The following is a 16,600-nucleotide window of genomic DNA, read 5'->3' on the forward strand; positions in this document are numbered from 1 at the left end:
ATCAGCATATCCAGATCTCTGTAAAACCCTATTCTCTCTTTCCATATTTCCAATCTTTCATTTCAAGTATGTCATGTGGTGACTCAGGTCTTTGCTTAAGGACTATTTCTCTAAAACTTTTCATCCCCATTAAACGGATTTTTTAAAAAGCCCATTTCCTTTGCCCATTAGCTAATTATTCCGTTACCACATGTGTTTAGAGGGCTGGGGCCTTCAAATTTGACACAGCTACACTGCTGTGGACCTAACTCTGCAATGTTCAAGGTCTGCAGATGTCCTTGGTTTTCTTCAGTTGCTAAGTGTTCTCAGTCCTGTTTTATTTTCTCAGCTTAGGGCACAAGCACCATTTCTAGGGCAGGCATGAGTGTTAGGTTTGTTTTGTGCCTTGGGCTGCTTATAAATAGCCATGTAACAGCCTGTCATGCGTTTGTCACGCTGCTGTTGCTTGGACTTACTTGAACATTCTCTGTGTTGATGTTTTTTGGTGTTTCAGGATTGATAAAAGCTGTAAACAGAATCATGAGTAAAATTCGAGCAGCTGATTTACAGCTTGGTAACATGAGAAACTGGCTTTCTACATGATCCCCTCTTGAGATCATAGAGGCTTGGTAGCACAGTACCAGCCTTGGGTGTTTGGCACTAGTCCTGCTGTGCTTCCCTTACCTTCTATATGAGACAGGAACTCCCCTCCCCTTGCAGGGATGGATGGGGAGGCTGGGGCTCAGTGGAGTTCTGCTTACCCTGGACCTCACAGGTTAGATTCCTGTTTAAGCAACAAGACCTTCAGTAGTCTACTGCAATTACATATTACTCAAACTCAGGAAGGTAACAAAATTAATGAAATTTTATTGGTTTGGTTAAAATCAAAAGGAATGTGACCCATGTAATTCAACAGGAGCGAGCCTCAGTTTAGTTTATCAAAATACTTCAGTTTTCCAGCTGGATCTGGAATTATCTGTGAGAAAGAAAATGAAAATGTTAGTCAAAAACCAAAACCATGCAAACACAACAAACCATAAAACCAGAACAGCATCATATTTCATAACATGATGCTAAGGCCAACCCCCAAGCAAGAAGAGTAATTTATCAGCTGACTTGATACTAGATTACTCTTTACTTCTGAAGACACTTGAAAGCAGAAAGATTTAACTGATTGGGGGAAGAGAGAGTGCAGCCTACCAAAGGAAGAATTCTGGCAGTTGGGAGCTCATACATGTATGTTCCTTGCCCCCAAAGCAAGATTTTAATCAATTAACGTCTGTAATCAAGAGTCTTAGGATTTACTTACAGTTCTTCCCTTGGCCACCACACTCTGATGGCTTCCTCTGGTTTGATCTAATTAAATCAAACACATTTAGAAGGCATGGCTACATCTTTGAGACAGGCTTTTTGAACTACTTTGCTACTTACATTATCTGCCTCTTTTGCACAGAGGAGAAAGAGAATGCCTATGTATTGTTCTAGATTTTTAAACTGATAGTACTAAAGCTGTTAATCTCAGCATTCTAAGACTGTTTTCTAAAAAATACGTTAATGTCATATTATTTAGGTGATCCATGGTTATGGAGGGCAGAACTTCCCAGTGCCAAAATATGTTTGTTAAGCCAGCCAGCCCTCTTTCATTTTATAGTCTTAATATCCAGCTTCTCTCACTGTGCTCCCCTGCTAGCTTGAAAGAGGTGATTCCTAGCCTCCAGTCATCCCAGGAAGTCCGCCAGCAAAGAAACATGTTTTTTAACATTCCAATGTTTTTACTGTCAATTACAATGCTCGCTACTCTGCCTAGAGGCTGCTGGGACCTGCTTTTGGTTGAGATACCTCTTAAACAACAACTCTCTGTCGTCACCAGATGGCTCAGAAGAAAGCCACATGCTCAAATAAATTACAGTGAGCTCATCTGAACTAGGCAGCTCAGCCCTCTAGTGAAAGTTTCGTTATTCTGCTGAGGCTTGATGAAAGCCAGAGAACACAAACACGTTAAAAATGGGTGTTTATCTGAACCCTTGCTCTTTTCATTGTGTTACGTGTAGGTGAGGTGTAGGAAAGGAGGAAGAGCTGTTGTGTAGCAAAGGAGGAAGAGCTGTTGTGCAGCAAAGCAGTGCTCTCTGCTGGAGCTCTAATGGCACACTGGCTCTATCAGATACTACAGCAGCCTGGGAACGTGCGTCTTTGTTTTTTTGGGTAGCGCCTAGGATCCACAGTAAGACTTGACAGAACTGAGAACTGATATGGACAAAACCTGAGAAGACAGGACAGACTCAAGACTTTCCAACTTCTTCCATCAGGTGTTAACAGGAAACAAGTTCTTGAGCACAAACTCGTTGCTGCTTAAGAAAGTTTTGTTCACATGGGGAATTTGAAACAACTGGAATAAGTCTAGTGTGAGGGAAATAATAATTCCACACTAGACATAACTGAGCTCCTAATGAAATCAGTAGTAATCCAAAAGCTGTAACTGTAATAATGGGAGTTTACTCATACCATCTAACTGAAAGTTGCAAAGATTTTGGATTTAGCTTTAGTGGAAATAATAACTGAGTGTTTTTTAGTAGTATATGCATTTAAATATAAGCAGTGACTTACAGTTTCACTGCCAGGTTTCCAACCAGCAGGGCAAACTGGAAAAAAAAAGGACAAAGTTAGTAAAAGTATATTTACACACACTTTTGTGCACTTAATAGTCTCTTTCTGAACTTGAAGTAAAAGAGCACGCAAGCATCATATGTAAATATATGTAACTAATAAATATGCATTTTTCTTTATACATGAGATGGTGTTGTAACAGTTTATGCCTGATATCACCTACCACTCCTGTTAACTGGGAACTGCCTATCTCTGGATGGATATCTATGCCTTCATTTAATGCTCATGCCCTTCTAGACAAAGTGCTGGCAAAGCTGTATCTGAGAATGAGCCCCTATTCCAGTAGAAACAAAAGTTTCTTAATGAAATGCAGGTGACTACACAGAGACCTACATTCCTTGAAAACCAATGCTAGGGGAATTTTTGAGCAAAGAAATCAGTTCAAAGATTCCACAAGAGATCGAGTGATTTTATTTGAAGCCTTGCTCAGGAGTAAAGGGATTAGAGGGTGCAGTTAACATGCAGTTAACTGTGACCACCTGTACAGTTGCTCATTCTGGAGTGAAACTCTTTTCTGTTCAGAGCTCTCCCTCTGAGGCTTTACCCTAGTGAGTTATGCCATATTACACTGCTTTTCAGGCGTGGTGTCAGATAAAACGCCACAAATGCAGTTAGGAATTGTGGAGAACTCTTTCTCCTATTCTGTGCAAAGAATCCAATAAAGTTTCTAGGGAGGCTCTTCTCAGCATTACTGCAGAGGCTGGAAAAAAATGTGCTGCTCTGGAGATCAATATTCTGTAAGACAACTTTGTAACTCAATAAGGCTGAATTTCCTTTGTGAACTGTGTGCAGCCTAAGTATCAGCATGTATCTTTTTAAGTCTATACAGGAAAGCATAATAATGATTTTGTACCTTCACAAAAAGGTACTTTCAAATGCTGGGTGAAATTGAGTTGAAACAGAAGATAAGCTGCTGAACATGTGTATTAACATTTAAACAAATCTTTAAGTAAATTAATGTGTTTATTAAACACAGTATTTAAAGACATGTGAAAAGTTCACCTTATGCTTGAACTAGGGGAATATGAATACTTGAGGCAAAGTAATGATCTGAAGTGAAAGCTGCTTTGTCAGGGGAAGATAATCACATAGCACTTGTAAAGAAAATACAAGTAACGGCCGTCTAACTTTCACAGTATCACCATGTATCTTGATATGAATCACTCTGAATTACCTGTCACAGATCCTCAATGAATGACACAGGACAAGAATGGCCTGCATCTCAATTATTGTAGTATGCCAAATGTACTGAAATATTGGGCCTGATTCTTCATGGCCTCATATTTTATACAGGTTTATGCTTGTGACAGATGGCACATAATGCCTTAATTCAGACTAAGGAATGCGTTATGACTGCATTCTCATGGATGTGAGGCACAGTGTGAATTACTCTTCTAGAAACAACCTCTGGAGATATTGGGTCCTTGTAGCAGGGCAATCAAACCACTTCACTCAGTGCATGAGACTAGTCTCTAATGCTACCAAGTACCTTTCAAAAAGCTACAAATACAGCTTGCAGTATAACAATCTTCAACATGAACATATTTAAAAGAGTACCTTCTCCATGTTTGTCTGTGTATTGGAATGCTTGTACTAAACGAAGCGTTTCATCCACTGATCTCCCAACAGGAAGGTCATTCATCGTGATCTGTCGAAGGATTCTCTTATTGTCAACAATGAAAAGGCCTCTGTTTTCAGAAAAAAACAGAACAAACTGGAAAACAGTTTTTTGCTGTGTGTTAGGAAACAGAACTAATTACAGTGTTGTGTTTATTTTATGTCTGCTGGATGGGAGGAATTTGATCTCTGCAAACACCATACAATGCCCAACACCTTAGAATACTAGTAAACTACTATTATTTTACGTGGGATATCAGATGACACAAGCTGCAGATAAGTTAAAACCAAAATAGGCTACTTCTCTGCAGTACCTAGAACTATGCTTTGACTAGCCCTGCCAGGGGGTGTTGCAGATGCTATGATGTTAAAGGGATCCCAAAAGCAACTAATCAAGTTTATGAAAGATATATCTCTTGAGGCCATTAGTTACCTTTAGTCTTAACTCCACTTGGACTCAGGAGGGCTCTGAGTAACTGCAGTTCTGGGGAATTCTTCTTTGCCCTGCCCTAGGTATCCACTGATGTTAACTGCTGCTAAACAGGATATTAACCTCAACCCCTCTTCTGACTCATTATGACCTTTATTTTTTGTGTTCTTCAATGTTTATTTTGTCTCTTGGCATGAAATACCAAGTAAAACCTGCTCTCAAAGACTTTCAAATGCTTTTTAAAAATATAAAATAGTAAGTACTACCCCAGGAAAAAACCCCCAAACGAAACCCAAAAAATAACTGTAACCAAGTGAAATACCTAAGCGCATGTCCTTGATCTTCCAGATATACTCCATAATCCTTTGAAATCTGGTGCGTCAAATCTGAAAGAAGTGGAATCTTCATAGGTCCAAGCCCTCCTTGTTTTCGGGGAGTATTAATCCTTTGAAGGAAATGAGATACTGATTTATTTCTCATGAAGATTTATATTCCCTACACAAAGTTACAAGTCACAAACCAGAGCAGCACAGACAGAAGGATTTAATACAAGTGACATTTTTATTCTGCACACAACAGAGATGAATACTATTTATGGTTTGAGAAAAATGTTCAGTAGATTTTTTGCCACATCCATTAGTAACAACTTCTTTCTTACCAGTCATAGGTGCTTTATACTAATGTGCTCATGAATTTGGTTAGTGTAATGCATTGACAGATACTTGTATTCTTATCTCTTTTTCTGTGTATTTGTAGTATTTTTTGGACTGCGATGTAATATATTTCAAGTAACATACTAAACAAGCTTCAAAGATAAAGGCACTTTCATGGACTAGGGTTAAAAATTTTTACCACTGAAAAAAATTTTACCACTGAAAAATATTTTAAACATTGGTATAAGCAGCATCATGCTTTTATCCATTATGAAATACCTACGTAGGCTAAAAATCTGGGATACTGTTCTTCAGCTAAGATGGACTCATGAATAATTTTTAGTGAAAGACAAGGATAAGATACATACCATGCTAAGTGAGTGAACTTTGAGTCCACAGAGCATGCTACTACTTCGGTGTTTATTGCTCTGAATTCTTCAATTCTGTCACTGAAGGCGATTATCTCGGTTGGACACACAAATGTACTAGGTAATGTAAGACAAGATAAAATCAGAATGTCATGAAGCATCCAGTAAATTCTCTGCTTAACTTAAAATGGTGGATTTGTCATAAATGATTTCAGCTTTTGCTTGAATGCTGCCTGACAAATCTTCCAGCCTCAAACTCTAGTTTAGCTGTATAAATGATTTGTTACTGAAGATTATAAAGCTTACAATCTGCGTTCAAGTGTTTTTACAGTTGCTTTCCTTTAGACTTTATGAATATTAAATGGCTGAATTTAAGCACAATAAGCCCCTTTTTTTTCCCAGAGGCCCATACTATAATTTGTTGTTACTGTACATGTCAGCAAGTTTTAACTATTTTGACTTGAACTTTTTCCACTGCAGAAGAAATAGAATGGTAAAGATCACAAGTTCTAGGGCCTTGAAGCTAAGGGCCAAGAGCCATGTTATTTCCTTTATAATATTAAGGTAGTTATGCATGTCTGTCCTCTTCATTTTGTGGAAAAGAATGGGATTGTCTGGTAGAAAGCAGAGATGTTTTTACTCAACCAGTGAAGTTATTGAATTCTAAATAAAGAAAGGTAACGTTAAGTGTTCTTAGGATTTTATGGGATGAGCTAAAAGGGAAAATGCCATCTCTTGGATACACCCCCCAGTATAGATGGGATGCTGTCTCCTATTTGCAGCAGTGATTTACAGCAGCATACAGAATTAAAGGCTGCCTGATGGGTATTACAGAATGAAGGTTATTTTTTTTATGTGGAGACACAAATTAGTGGACACAGTTATTAGGACAAAGATTGTGTTACAATTTTACCAATGCATGATGAAAACACAAATGCAAAGAATGTATTTTCTTCCATCACTTTCTTTTTCCCCAAGCCCTTACCAAACAAAAAAACAAGACTTGCAAAAAAGAGAAAAATTAATGAACTACAAGTCTAGCGTAGCTGCACTCAGTCTTGGTATGTTGACAGTGGTCTTACTTACAAGTCAAGAGGATAAAAGAAGAAGACAAGATATTTTCCTTCATAATCCGTTAATTTCAGCTCTTTAAACTCTCCATTAATGACTGCTGTTCCTTCCCAGTAAGGTGCTGGTTTGGAGACTGAAATATGAAGAACATTCATTTAAAAGATAGAATCCAAAGCACGTGTTCAAAGCTGTGCATTAGATAGCATGTGTGCAAGGACAACCATTACTCCTCCTCCTGCTTGAAAGCAACCTACTATACACAGTTACAAAATGAAACTGCCTTACCACTTGAAACGGAGGTTATGGGATGAAGAAATGTAGGTTTCAGTGCACATGGAAAAAATAATTTGACCAGCTAGTGCTTATACTTGAGCCTTGTGAATCACTAATCAAGGCCACACAAACCTTATCTGGGCATACTGAACAAACCACGTGTGTGCATGATCACATCACGGCAGAACATATGTTAGACTGAAGAGGAAGCTGTTGAACATTTCAAGAACCTTTACTATTTTGTTATGAATAGCTGTTGTGAACCAAAAGCATAAAATGGTTCAAATTCAATTTGTCACTTTTTAACCATGAAAAACTACTCGGAATTCAAGTTCACAAAAAAAAATACATGCCGCAGCACGTTTAGAGACAACTGTCTAAAAATTCAGTATGTATTTATTAAAACTCTCAAGTAAATTGTAACTTGAAGATAGTTGTGTTTTTAAAAAATCCAATTAAAACACATGAAGCATTTTTGCTATTCCTATCAAAAGGGATTAACCTTGAATTTAACATACTAAAAAAGTTTTCTGCCAGGTGCTATTTTCACAGTAATCAAGTCACAGAACGGTTGAGGCTGGAAGGGACCACCAGAGGTCATCTAGTCCAGCCTCCCTGCTCAAGCAGTGTCACCTAGAGCACATTGGTCAGGACTGTGTTCAGACGGCTCTCAAATATCTCCAGGGAAGGAGACCCCACAACCTCCCTGGGCAACCTATTCCAATGCTCAGTCACTCTCACAGTAAAGAAGTTCTTCCTCATGTTCAGGTGGAACTTCCTGTGTTTTAGTTCATGCCTGTTGCCTCTTGTCCCACTGTCTGGCACCACTGAGAAGGGTCTGACCCTGTCCTTTGACACCCTCCCTTCAGATACTTACACACATTGATCAGATCCCCCCTGAGTCTTCTCTGCTCCAGGCTGAACAGGCCCAGCTCCCTCAGCCTTTCCTCATATGAGAGACGCTCCAGACCCTGAGTCATCTGGTAGCCCTTCACTGGACTTGCTGCAGGAGCTCCACGTCTCTCTTCTACTGAGAAGCCCAGGACGGGACCCAGTATTCAAGGTGAGGCCTTACCATGGCTGAGTATAGAGGGAGTATTACCTCCCTTGACCTGCTGGGCAGTTCTCTTCCTAAGGACGCCACTGGCCTTCCTGGCCACAAGGGCACATTGCTGCTGGCTCATGGACAAGTTGTTGTCCACCAGAACCCCCAGGTTGCTCTCCCGAGAGCTACTTTCCAGCAGCTCACCCCCCAGCCTGTTGTGGGTTACTCCTCCCTGGGTGCAGGATCCTGCACTTGCCTTTGCTGAATTTCGAAAGGTTCTTCTCTGTTCACCCCTGCAGCCTGTTCAGATCCCCCTGAATGACAGCACAGCTCTCTGGGGGGCAGCCACTCCTCACAGCTTTGTATCATCAGCAAACTTGCTGAGAAGTCCCTCTATCCCCTCACAGAAGTCACTGATGAGCAAGTCAATACTGGACCCAGTACTGGCCCTTAGGGAACACCACTAGTTACAGGTTGCCAATTAGAATCTGTGCCACTGATCACAACCCTTGAGACCTGCCATTCGGCAGCTCTCAATCCACCTCACCATGCACTTGTCCAGCCCACAGTTCCTGAGCTTGCCTATGAGGATGTCATGGGAGATGGTGTTTAAAGCCTTGCTGAAGTCCAGGTAGGCAACATCCACTGCTCTCCCCTCATCTATCCAGCCAGAAGGAATAGAACCATCAATAGAAGGCAGATTGGTTAAGTGCTATTTCCGTTTGGTGAACCTATGCTGACTAATCCCGATCACCTTCTGGCTGACTTGTAGTTCCCAGGGTCCTCCTTCCTGCCCTTTATGAAGACTGGAGCGGCATTTGTTTCCTCAACCAAGTAATGTGAATTCTGAGAAAAAGGACAGGCTATGCTGGAGATACAAGGTGATCTGAATACACTTGCAATGTCAAGGACATCGACATACAGCTCTAGGAAATTAGGGAAGCACTGCTGAGAAAAATACATGGAATCTTAAATATTATCTGGATGATGACTGCATTGTTTGGCTTGCCTTTTCTTAGTACATCCCACAGCTGTAAAATACAGTGAGGATGTATAACAAAGACTGCAAAACCCACCCCAAATCATCAGACTGATGGTGCCTGGGACTCAGAAGGCAGTCAGTCATCTTTGGTTTCACTTGATACAACCCACAAGGGATGCAGCAATACAAGTACAGAGGGTCAGTAGTTATGACTGACAAACTCAGTTCACACTTTTGAAGAAATTCTCTTTTTTCTCTCACACCTTCTGCAGAATTATTTCTGATCAGATATCAGGCCCTGGACTTCTAATGTTTTATTGAGCCTTTGCACATATGGGACTATTTTCAAGTGAAAGCAAGGATTGATCTCCAAGTTATTTCAAGCTTTTAAAAAATGTTTCAAATACATTGCTCCTTATAAAATTGTGACACCCCAAATCTCATCTCTTTGTAGCAAAATGTTCTCTTCAACTGACCTTCAGATTAGGAGGGAGAAGGAAAAGAAACTAAATAAAATACATTGCATCTTGACCCCTTTCTCAGTTAAGAGGGTTTTGAGGAGGTTAAAAACACTTGTCTGAGATGCTATTACAGCATCTCAGACAATTACAGAGGGTGGAGAATACAAACAGTATTGGTTACAAATATATTGGCTGGGTTTCTATTTCTTTCATAGTGTCTGCTTACAAACATTTAAAATGAAAGTTATGCCATGGCTCAGTAGAGCCAGTAAACTCCTATAGCAAAGACTGTTCCTATGTGATTTCTCTCTATTCTGTGTTCTGCAGAACGGGACTTCTGTAGAGCATCTGACCACTGGAACTCAGATAATGCCTCTGAGCATCTCGCTGTGCCTCCATTAAAGATGTTTGCACCTAGCTCTGCCATAAAGTATTTAAACAGCAGGAGAGGTTAGGCACAAAGGCAAGTGACAAACCAAGCTCAGGAGTGTTGCATCCCAACTAGGAGTGCAGCAGGAGGGCCAGGAGACCTCCTTGGATGGATAAGGAGCTGCTCAGGAAAATTCACAGGAAAAAAGAGGCCTATAAAAGGTGGAAGCAAGGACAGGCAGCCTGGGAAGAATACAGGGATGTTGTCTGGGAAGCTAGGGACCAGGTTAGGAAAGCTAAGGCCCAGTTAATTAAACTTGGCTAGGGATGTTAAGGATAACAGGAAGGGATTCTATATGTACGTAGCGACTGAAAGACAGACTAGGGACAATGGAGGCCCCCTCCAGAAGCTATCAGGAGAACTGGCTACCCAGGATTTGGAGAAGGCTGAGGCTCTTAATGACTTCCTTGCCTCGGTCTTCACTGGCAAAGGCTCTGACTGCACCACCCGAGTCTTGGAAGGCGAACGCAGGTACTGTGAGAATGAAGACCCTAGGCCCACTGTAGGAGAGGATCTGGTTTGAGACCATCTTAAAAACCTAAACACACACAAGCCCACGGGACCTGATGAAATCCATCTGCGGGTCCTGAAGGAGCTGGCGAATGAAGTTGCTGAGCCACTGTTCATCATATTTGAAAAATCATGGCAGTCAGGTGAAGCTCCCAACAACTGGAAAAAGGGAAATATAACCCCCATTTTCAAGGAGGGGAGAATGGATGACCCAGAGAATTACAGACCAGTCAGTCTCACCTCTGTGCCTGGCAAAATCTTGGAGCAGATTCTCCTGGAAGGCATCCTAAGGCACATGAAAAACAAGGAGGTGGTTGGTGACAGCCAGCATGGCTTCACTAAGGGGAAATCCTGCCTGACCAATTTGGTGGCCTTCTATGATGGCGGTACAGAACTGATGGACAGGGGCAGAGCAGTTGACGTCATCTACCTGGATTTGTGCAAAGCCTTCGACACTGTCCCACATGACATCCTTGTCTCTAAATTGGAGAGACATCAATTTGATGGGTGGACCACTCGGTGGATAAAGAACTGGCTGGATGGCTGCACGCAAAGAGTTGTGGTCAATGGCTCGATGTCCAGCTGGAGACCAGTAACGAGTGGTGTCCCTCAGGGATCGGTGTTGGGACCGGTCTTGTTCAACATCTTTGTCGGTGACATGGACAGTGGGATTGAGTGCGCCCTCAGCAAGTTTGCTGATGACACCAAGCTGTGTGGTTCGGTTGATACGCTGGAGGGAAGGGATGCCATCCAGAGGGACCTCGACACGCTTGTGAGGTGGGCTGATGCCAACCTGATGAAGTTTAACCATGACAAGTGCAAGGTCCTACACCAGGGTCAGAGCAATCCCAGGCACAGCTACAGGTTGGGCAGAGAAGAGATTCAGAGCAGCCCTGCAGAGAAGGACTTGGGGGTGTTGGTCGATGAGAAAATGAACATGAGCCGGCTTCAGTGTGTGCTCGCAGCCCAGAAAGCCAACCGTATCCTGGGCTGCATCAAAAGGAGCGTGACCAGCAGGTCGAAGGAGGTGATCCTGCCCCTCTACTCTGCTCTTGTGAGACCTCACTTGGAGAATTGTGTGCAGTTCTGGTGTCCTCAACATAAAAAGGACATGGAACTGTTGGAACAAGTGCAGAGGAGGGCCACGAGGATGATCAGGGGACTGGAGCACCTCCTGTACGAAGACAGGCTGAGAAAGTTGGGGCTGTTGAGCCTGGAGAAGAGAAGGCTGCATGGATACCTCATAGCAGCCTTCCAGTATCTGAAGGGGGGATATGGAGTTGCTGGGGAGGGACTCTTCATCAGGGACTGTAGTGACAGGACAAGGGGTAACGGGTTCAAACTTAAACAGGGGAAGTTGAGATTGGATAGAAGGAAGAAATTCTTTACTGAGAGGGTGGTGAGGCACTGGAATGGGTTGCCCAGGGAGGTTGTGAATGCTCCATCCTTGGCGGTGTTCAAGGCCAGGTTGGATGAGGCCTTAGGTGACATGGTTTAGTGTGAGGTGTCCCTGCCCATGGCAGGGGGTTGGAACTAGATGATCTTAATGTCCTTCCCAACCCTAACTATTCTATGATTCTAAGCCCAGTAATAACCCGCAAGTGTTACGAGAGGTGACTGTTCGGTATTTCTAATCACAGTGTGAGCAGAAAACGCTCCTGTATATTGCTTAAAGCGTTTCCCTTAGCTCAGTCACTGTTTGCAGAATCCCACACCTTGCTAAATGTCTGTGGAACAGTAAACTCGCTGACAGTGCACCACGATAAAAACATGGGACTGGAAGGGGCAGCGAGCCTTCCCTCCCCTCCGAGGCCTCCCGCGGGGCACCACGCCCGCTGCTACGGCCAGGAGCCGACGTGGTGAAGGGAAAGAAAGGGAAGGGAAAGGAAAAGAAGGGATCTGGGCGCCGAGGAAGTCTTCGGCGAGGGCCACCCGCAACCAAACCGCTATGGTCCCCAGGCAGGGGGGCCGTGCAGGGCAAGAGGCTGCTCTCGTTGGAGACAGCGGGCAGCGCCGCCAGGCCATCGACTGCCGAGGATCAGCCTCGCCGCCGGGGGACCCCGGGTGACCCCCGGAAGAAGGAGGGGACAGGACGGGGTGTGTGTGAAATGGCCGCCATCCCGCCTGACGTGGCGCTGCCCGCACGGGGAGGCCGCCACCGCCCCCATCTCTTCCTCAGCCCGCGGAGCACTGCGGACACCTCCCGCCCGCCCCGGCCCCTCAGCGCGACAAAGGGCGCCCGTTCGACTCCCCGCGCCCGGCAGCCCCAGCCCCGCCCGGCACCTACTCTTGGCCTGGCTGAGGTGCAGCGAGTGGTCGGTGACGGGCACACGAGCCGCCTCGCCGGGGTAGACCTGCCCGCCCGCGTAGTAATGACACTGCTCGTCCCCACGCTGCCGCGCCGACTCAGCCGCCTCGCCTCCTCCCGCCGCTGCCACCGCCAGCAGCAGCAGCCACACCGCGGAGCGCCGGGCGCTGGCCCCGCCACCCGCCCGCAGCCGCCGCCGCGCCGCCTCCATGGTCTGCCGAGCGAGCACACGTCCCCACGGCGGCGGCGGTGGGGAGGAGCTTGGCCGGTCCGCTCGCACACGCTCCCGGCCGCACGGGGAGAGAGGGGGAAAGCCGAGGTCGATGCGGTCCCCCTACCCCACACAGCTCCCCGCCCTGGGCTCTGCCTCTCGGTGGGGCCGGGCGCTTCCTGGAGCCCGGGGCCCCGGCGGGGCTACGTTCTCGTGGAGAAAGCGGGAAATTACATATGTGTGTAGGGAAAAGGAGAGAAGAAAAAGACACGTGTCTGTGGAGAGCGAGCGTGCGTGCGGTTGCAGAAGGGAACTCCCTGCTGCTATGTGAGGTTTCCCATCAGGTATCTGTTACCTGTGTCAGCGAGGGCGCTGTGTATCAAGTATCTATCAAGTCTATCAGTTAAATTGCAACCTGGATCCTTAAAAATTCAGACACCAAAGGGCTGGAGCTACCCTTGACCTTTCGTGTTTGGAGCACTGTGGATGCCACCCTCTTGGAAAACTGGTGGTTCCAGGCTGACCATGTCAGGTGCTTAACAGGGGAACATCTGCATTGCACCCTGTCTCTGCAGATGGGCTGTGATAAATGTACTTTCAGGATGGCAGGGTACCCATGCCAGAATGGACAGCACCATTTCTCTCTTTCGAAAATTATGCAGAACAGGCATGTTGCAGAGCCAAAACAACATGCCGGGGGCTGTTTTCAAAGAATACAGGATCTGTAAAAGAAGAAAGGGTTTAGTAAGGCACCTGTCATTATCTGTTGTATCTTGAACAAATCCTACTAGTTTTCTGTTTTCCTATAACAGATTCCACCCTTTAAAAAGGTATTTAACAAGATTAAATTCATGGAAGTGGGAGAAATAAGACCTTGCAGGCATGCTCACACTTCTTAGCCCGTGATTTTAGTGTTCCTTTCTCTCAAAGCTCTGACTCCTCTCCAGAGGCAGCTTCTTTCCTTTCTCATCTCTTGTCATACTTGCCTTTAAGTTCCAGTCTAGGTTCCACAAGTTAGGGATCATGCTTGTAAAATGGCATTCATACTGTTATTGTCACAGTAATAATCTTACTCAGGCATATTTGCCCACTTGAAGGGATTGAAGATTATTGAGGATCAGAAGGGTAAGGCTCTGCAACAGCCCTCTGATGCTACAGAAGCAACATATCCACATAGATACCGGGCTTGATCAGTATGTGTGAAACTATAAGAAGTTGTACTAGATGTCTGCCTACAGCGGAAATGGACTTGGTGGCGCGTGAGGTCCCCTTGTCTTGTTTTTTCACAGTGAGTCGATGGTGACCAGTCTCTGATTATACCTCCTAAAATGCTAAAAGCAGGATAAAAGTCTCTTTAGAAAAGACAGGCCTGGCAGGTGGGGAGGGGGAGTTGCTATTTATGTTAGGGATAGGCTGGAGAGTATGGAACTCTGTCTGGGGATGGGTGAGCAGTCGACAGAGAGTGTGTGGGTGAGGGTTAAAGGGAGAACAGCGATGGGGGACATTACTGTGGGGATCTGTTACAGACCGCCTGATCAAGAAGAATCTGTGGATGAAGTGCTCTATAGGGAGATAGGAACAGCCTCACACTCACAGGCCCTTGTTCTCCTGGGAGACTTCAACCACCCTGACATCTGTTGAAGTGAAGGTACGGCCCAGCACAAGAAATCCAGGAGGTTCCTCGATTGTGTACAAGACAACTTCCTTCTGCAAGTAATAGAGGAGCCAACAAGGAGAGGTGCCATGCTTGACCTCGTGCTCACCAACAGGGAAGGGCTGGTTGGAAATGTGACGCTCCAGGGCAGCCTTGGTTGCAGTGACCACGAGATGGTCGAATTCGAGATCCTCGGGACAGTGAGAAGAGCGTGCAGCAAGCTCACTGCCCTGGACTTCAAGAGAGCAGACTTTGGCCTCTTCAGGAGCCTGCTTAGTAAGGTTCCATGGGATACAGCCCTAGAGGGCAGGGGGGCCCAAGACTGTTGGTTGTTATTCAAGGATCACCTGCTCCAAGCTCAGGAGTGTTGCATCCTGACTAGAAGGAAGTGCAGCAGGAGGGCCAGGAGACCTCCTTGGATGGATAAGGAGCTGCTCAGGAAAATTCAAAGGAAAAAAGAGGCCTATAAAAGGTGGAAGCAGGGACAGGCGGCCTGGGAAGAATACAGGGATGTTGTCTGGGAAGCTAGGGACCAGGTGAGGAAAGCTAAGGCCCAGTTAGAATTAAACTTGGCTAGGGATGTTAAGGATAATAGGAAGGGATTCTATAGGTACGTAGTGAGTAAAAGAGAGACTAGGGACAATGGAGGCCCCCTCCGGAAAATATCGGGAGAACTGGCTACCCGGGATTTGGAGAAGGCTGAGGTTCTTAATGACTTCTCTGCCTCGGCCTTCACTGGCAAAGGCTCTGACCACACCACCCAAGTCTCGGAAGGTGAATGCAGGTACTGTGAGAATGAAGACCCTAGGCCCACTGTAGGAGAGGATCTGGTTTGAGACCATCTTAAACACCTAAACACACACAAGCCCACGGGACCTGATGAAATCCATCTGCGGGTCCTGAAGGAGCTGGCAAATGAAGTTGCTGAGCCACTGGCCATCATATTTGAAAAATCATGGCAGTCAGGTGAAGTTCCCGACGACTGGAAAAAGGGAAATATAACCCCCATTTTCAAGAAGGGGGAAATGGATGACCCAGGGAATTACAGACCAGTCAGTCTCACCTCTGTGCCTGGCAAACTCTTGGAGCAGATTCTCCTGGAAGGCATGCTAAGACACATGGAAAGCAAGGAGGTGCTTGGTGACAGCCAGCATGGCTTCACTAAGGGGAAACCCTGCCTGACCAATTTGGTGGCCTTCTATGATGGGTCTACGGAACTGACGGACAGGGGCAGAGCAGTTGATGTCATCTACCTGGACTTGTGCAAAGCCTTTGACACTGTCCCATGTGACATCTTTGTCTCTAAATTGGAGAGACATCAATTGGATGGGTGGACCACTCGGTGGATAAAGAACTGGCTGGATGGCCGCACGCAAAGAGTTGTGGTCAATGGTTCGATGTCCAGCTGGAGACCAGTAACGAGTGGTGTCCCTCAGGGATCAGAGTTGGGACCGGTCTTGTTCAACATCTTTGTCGGTGACATGGACAGTGGGATTGAGTGCGCCCTCAGCAAGTTTGCCGATGACACCAAGCTGTGTGGTTCGGTTGATACGCCGGAGGGAAGGGATGCATCCAGAGGGACCTCGACACACTTGTGAGGTGGGCTGATGCCAACCTGATGAAGTTTAACCATGCCAAGTGCAAGGTCTTACACCTGGGTCGGAGCAATCCGAGGCACAGCTACAGGTTGGGCAGAGAAGAGATTCAGAGCAGCCCTGCAGAGAAGGACTTGGGTGTGTTGTTTGATGAGAAAATGAACATGAGCCGGCTTCAGTGTGCGCTCGCAGCCCAGAAAGCCAACTGTATCCTGGGCTGCATCAAAAGGAGCGTGACCAGGAGGTCGAAGGAGGTGATCCTGCCCCTCTACTCTGCTCTCGTGAGACCCCACTTGGAGTATTGTGTGCAGTTCTGGTGTCCTCAACATAAAAAGGACATGGAACCATT

General features: G+C 45.4%; 2 protein-coding genes across 2 annotated transcripts in view; one reads left to right on the plus strand and one right to left on the minus strand.

Annotated features, from left to right (window-relative positions):
* Positions 1-5,703, plus strand: part of ACOT9 (acyl-CoA thioesterase 9) — a 30,832-nt gene extending 25,129 nt beyond the window's left edge. The window contains exon 15 of the mRNA XM_080613983.1: positions 5,039-5,703. Coding sequence (XP_080470109.1) covers positions 5,039-5,059 — 21 coding nt within the window. The 3' untranslated portion in view covers positions 5,060-5,703. The remainder of the gene's footprint in view (positions 1-5,038) is intronic.
* PRDX4 (peroxiredoxin 4) lies at positions 817-13,025 on the minus strand. The gene is made up of 7 exons (XM_080613989.1): positions 12,771-13,025; positions 6,798-6,915; positions 5,712-5,828; positions 5,013-5,135; positions 4,201-4,331; positions 2,584-2,618; positions 817-955 (listed from the first exon to the last, which is right to left on the minus strand). The coding sequence occupies exons 1-7, from the start codon at positions 13,000-13,002 to the stop codon at positions 905-907; spliced, it is 807 nt and encodes a 268-aa protein (XP_080470115.1). The 5' UTR covers positions 13,003-13,025; the 3' UTR covers positions 817-904.
* Positions 13,026-16,600: the final 3,575 nt, after the last annotated feature.

Source organism: Psittacula echo, assembly GCF_963264785.1.
Source record: "Psittacula echo genome assembly, chromosome: 3".
Classification (NCBI taxonomy): Eukaryota; Metazoa; Chordata; class Aves; order Psittaciformes; family Psittacidae; genus Psittacula; species Psittacula echo.

Excerpts from the sequence above, each read along its gene's own strand:
- PRDX4 (XM_080613989.1), bottom strand. The coding sequence starts at position 13,002 with ATGGAGGCGGCGCGGCGGCGGCTGCGGGCGGGTGGCGGGGCCAGCGCC. Across the intron at positions 4,332-5,012 it reads GATCAAGGACATGCGCTTAG|AGGCCTTTTCATTGTTGACA; the intron begins GTATTTCACTTG and ends TTCTGAAAACAG. Across the intron at positions 2,619-4,200 it reads CACAGACAAACATGGAGAAG|TTTGCCCTGCTGGTTGGAAA; the intron begins GTACTCTTTTAA and ends TTTTTTTTCCAG.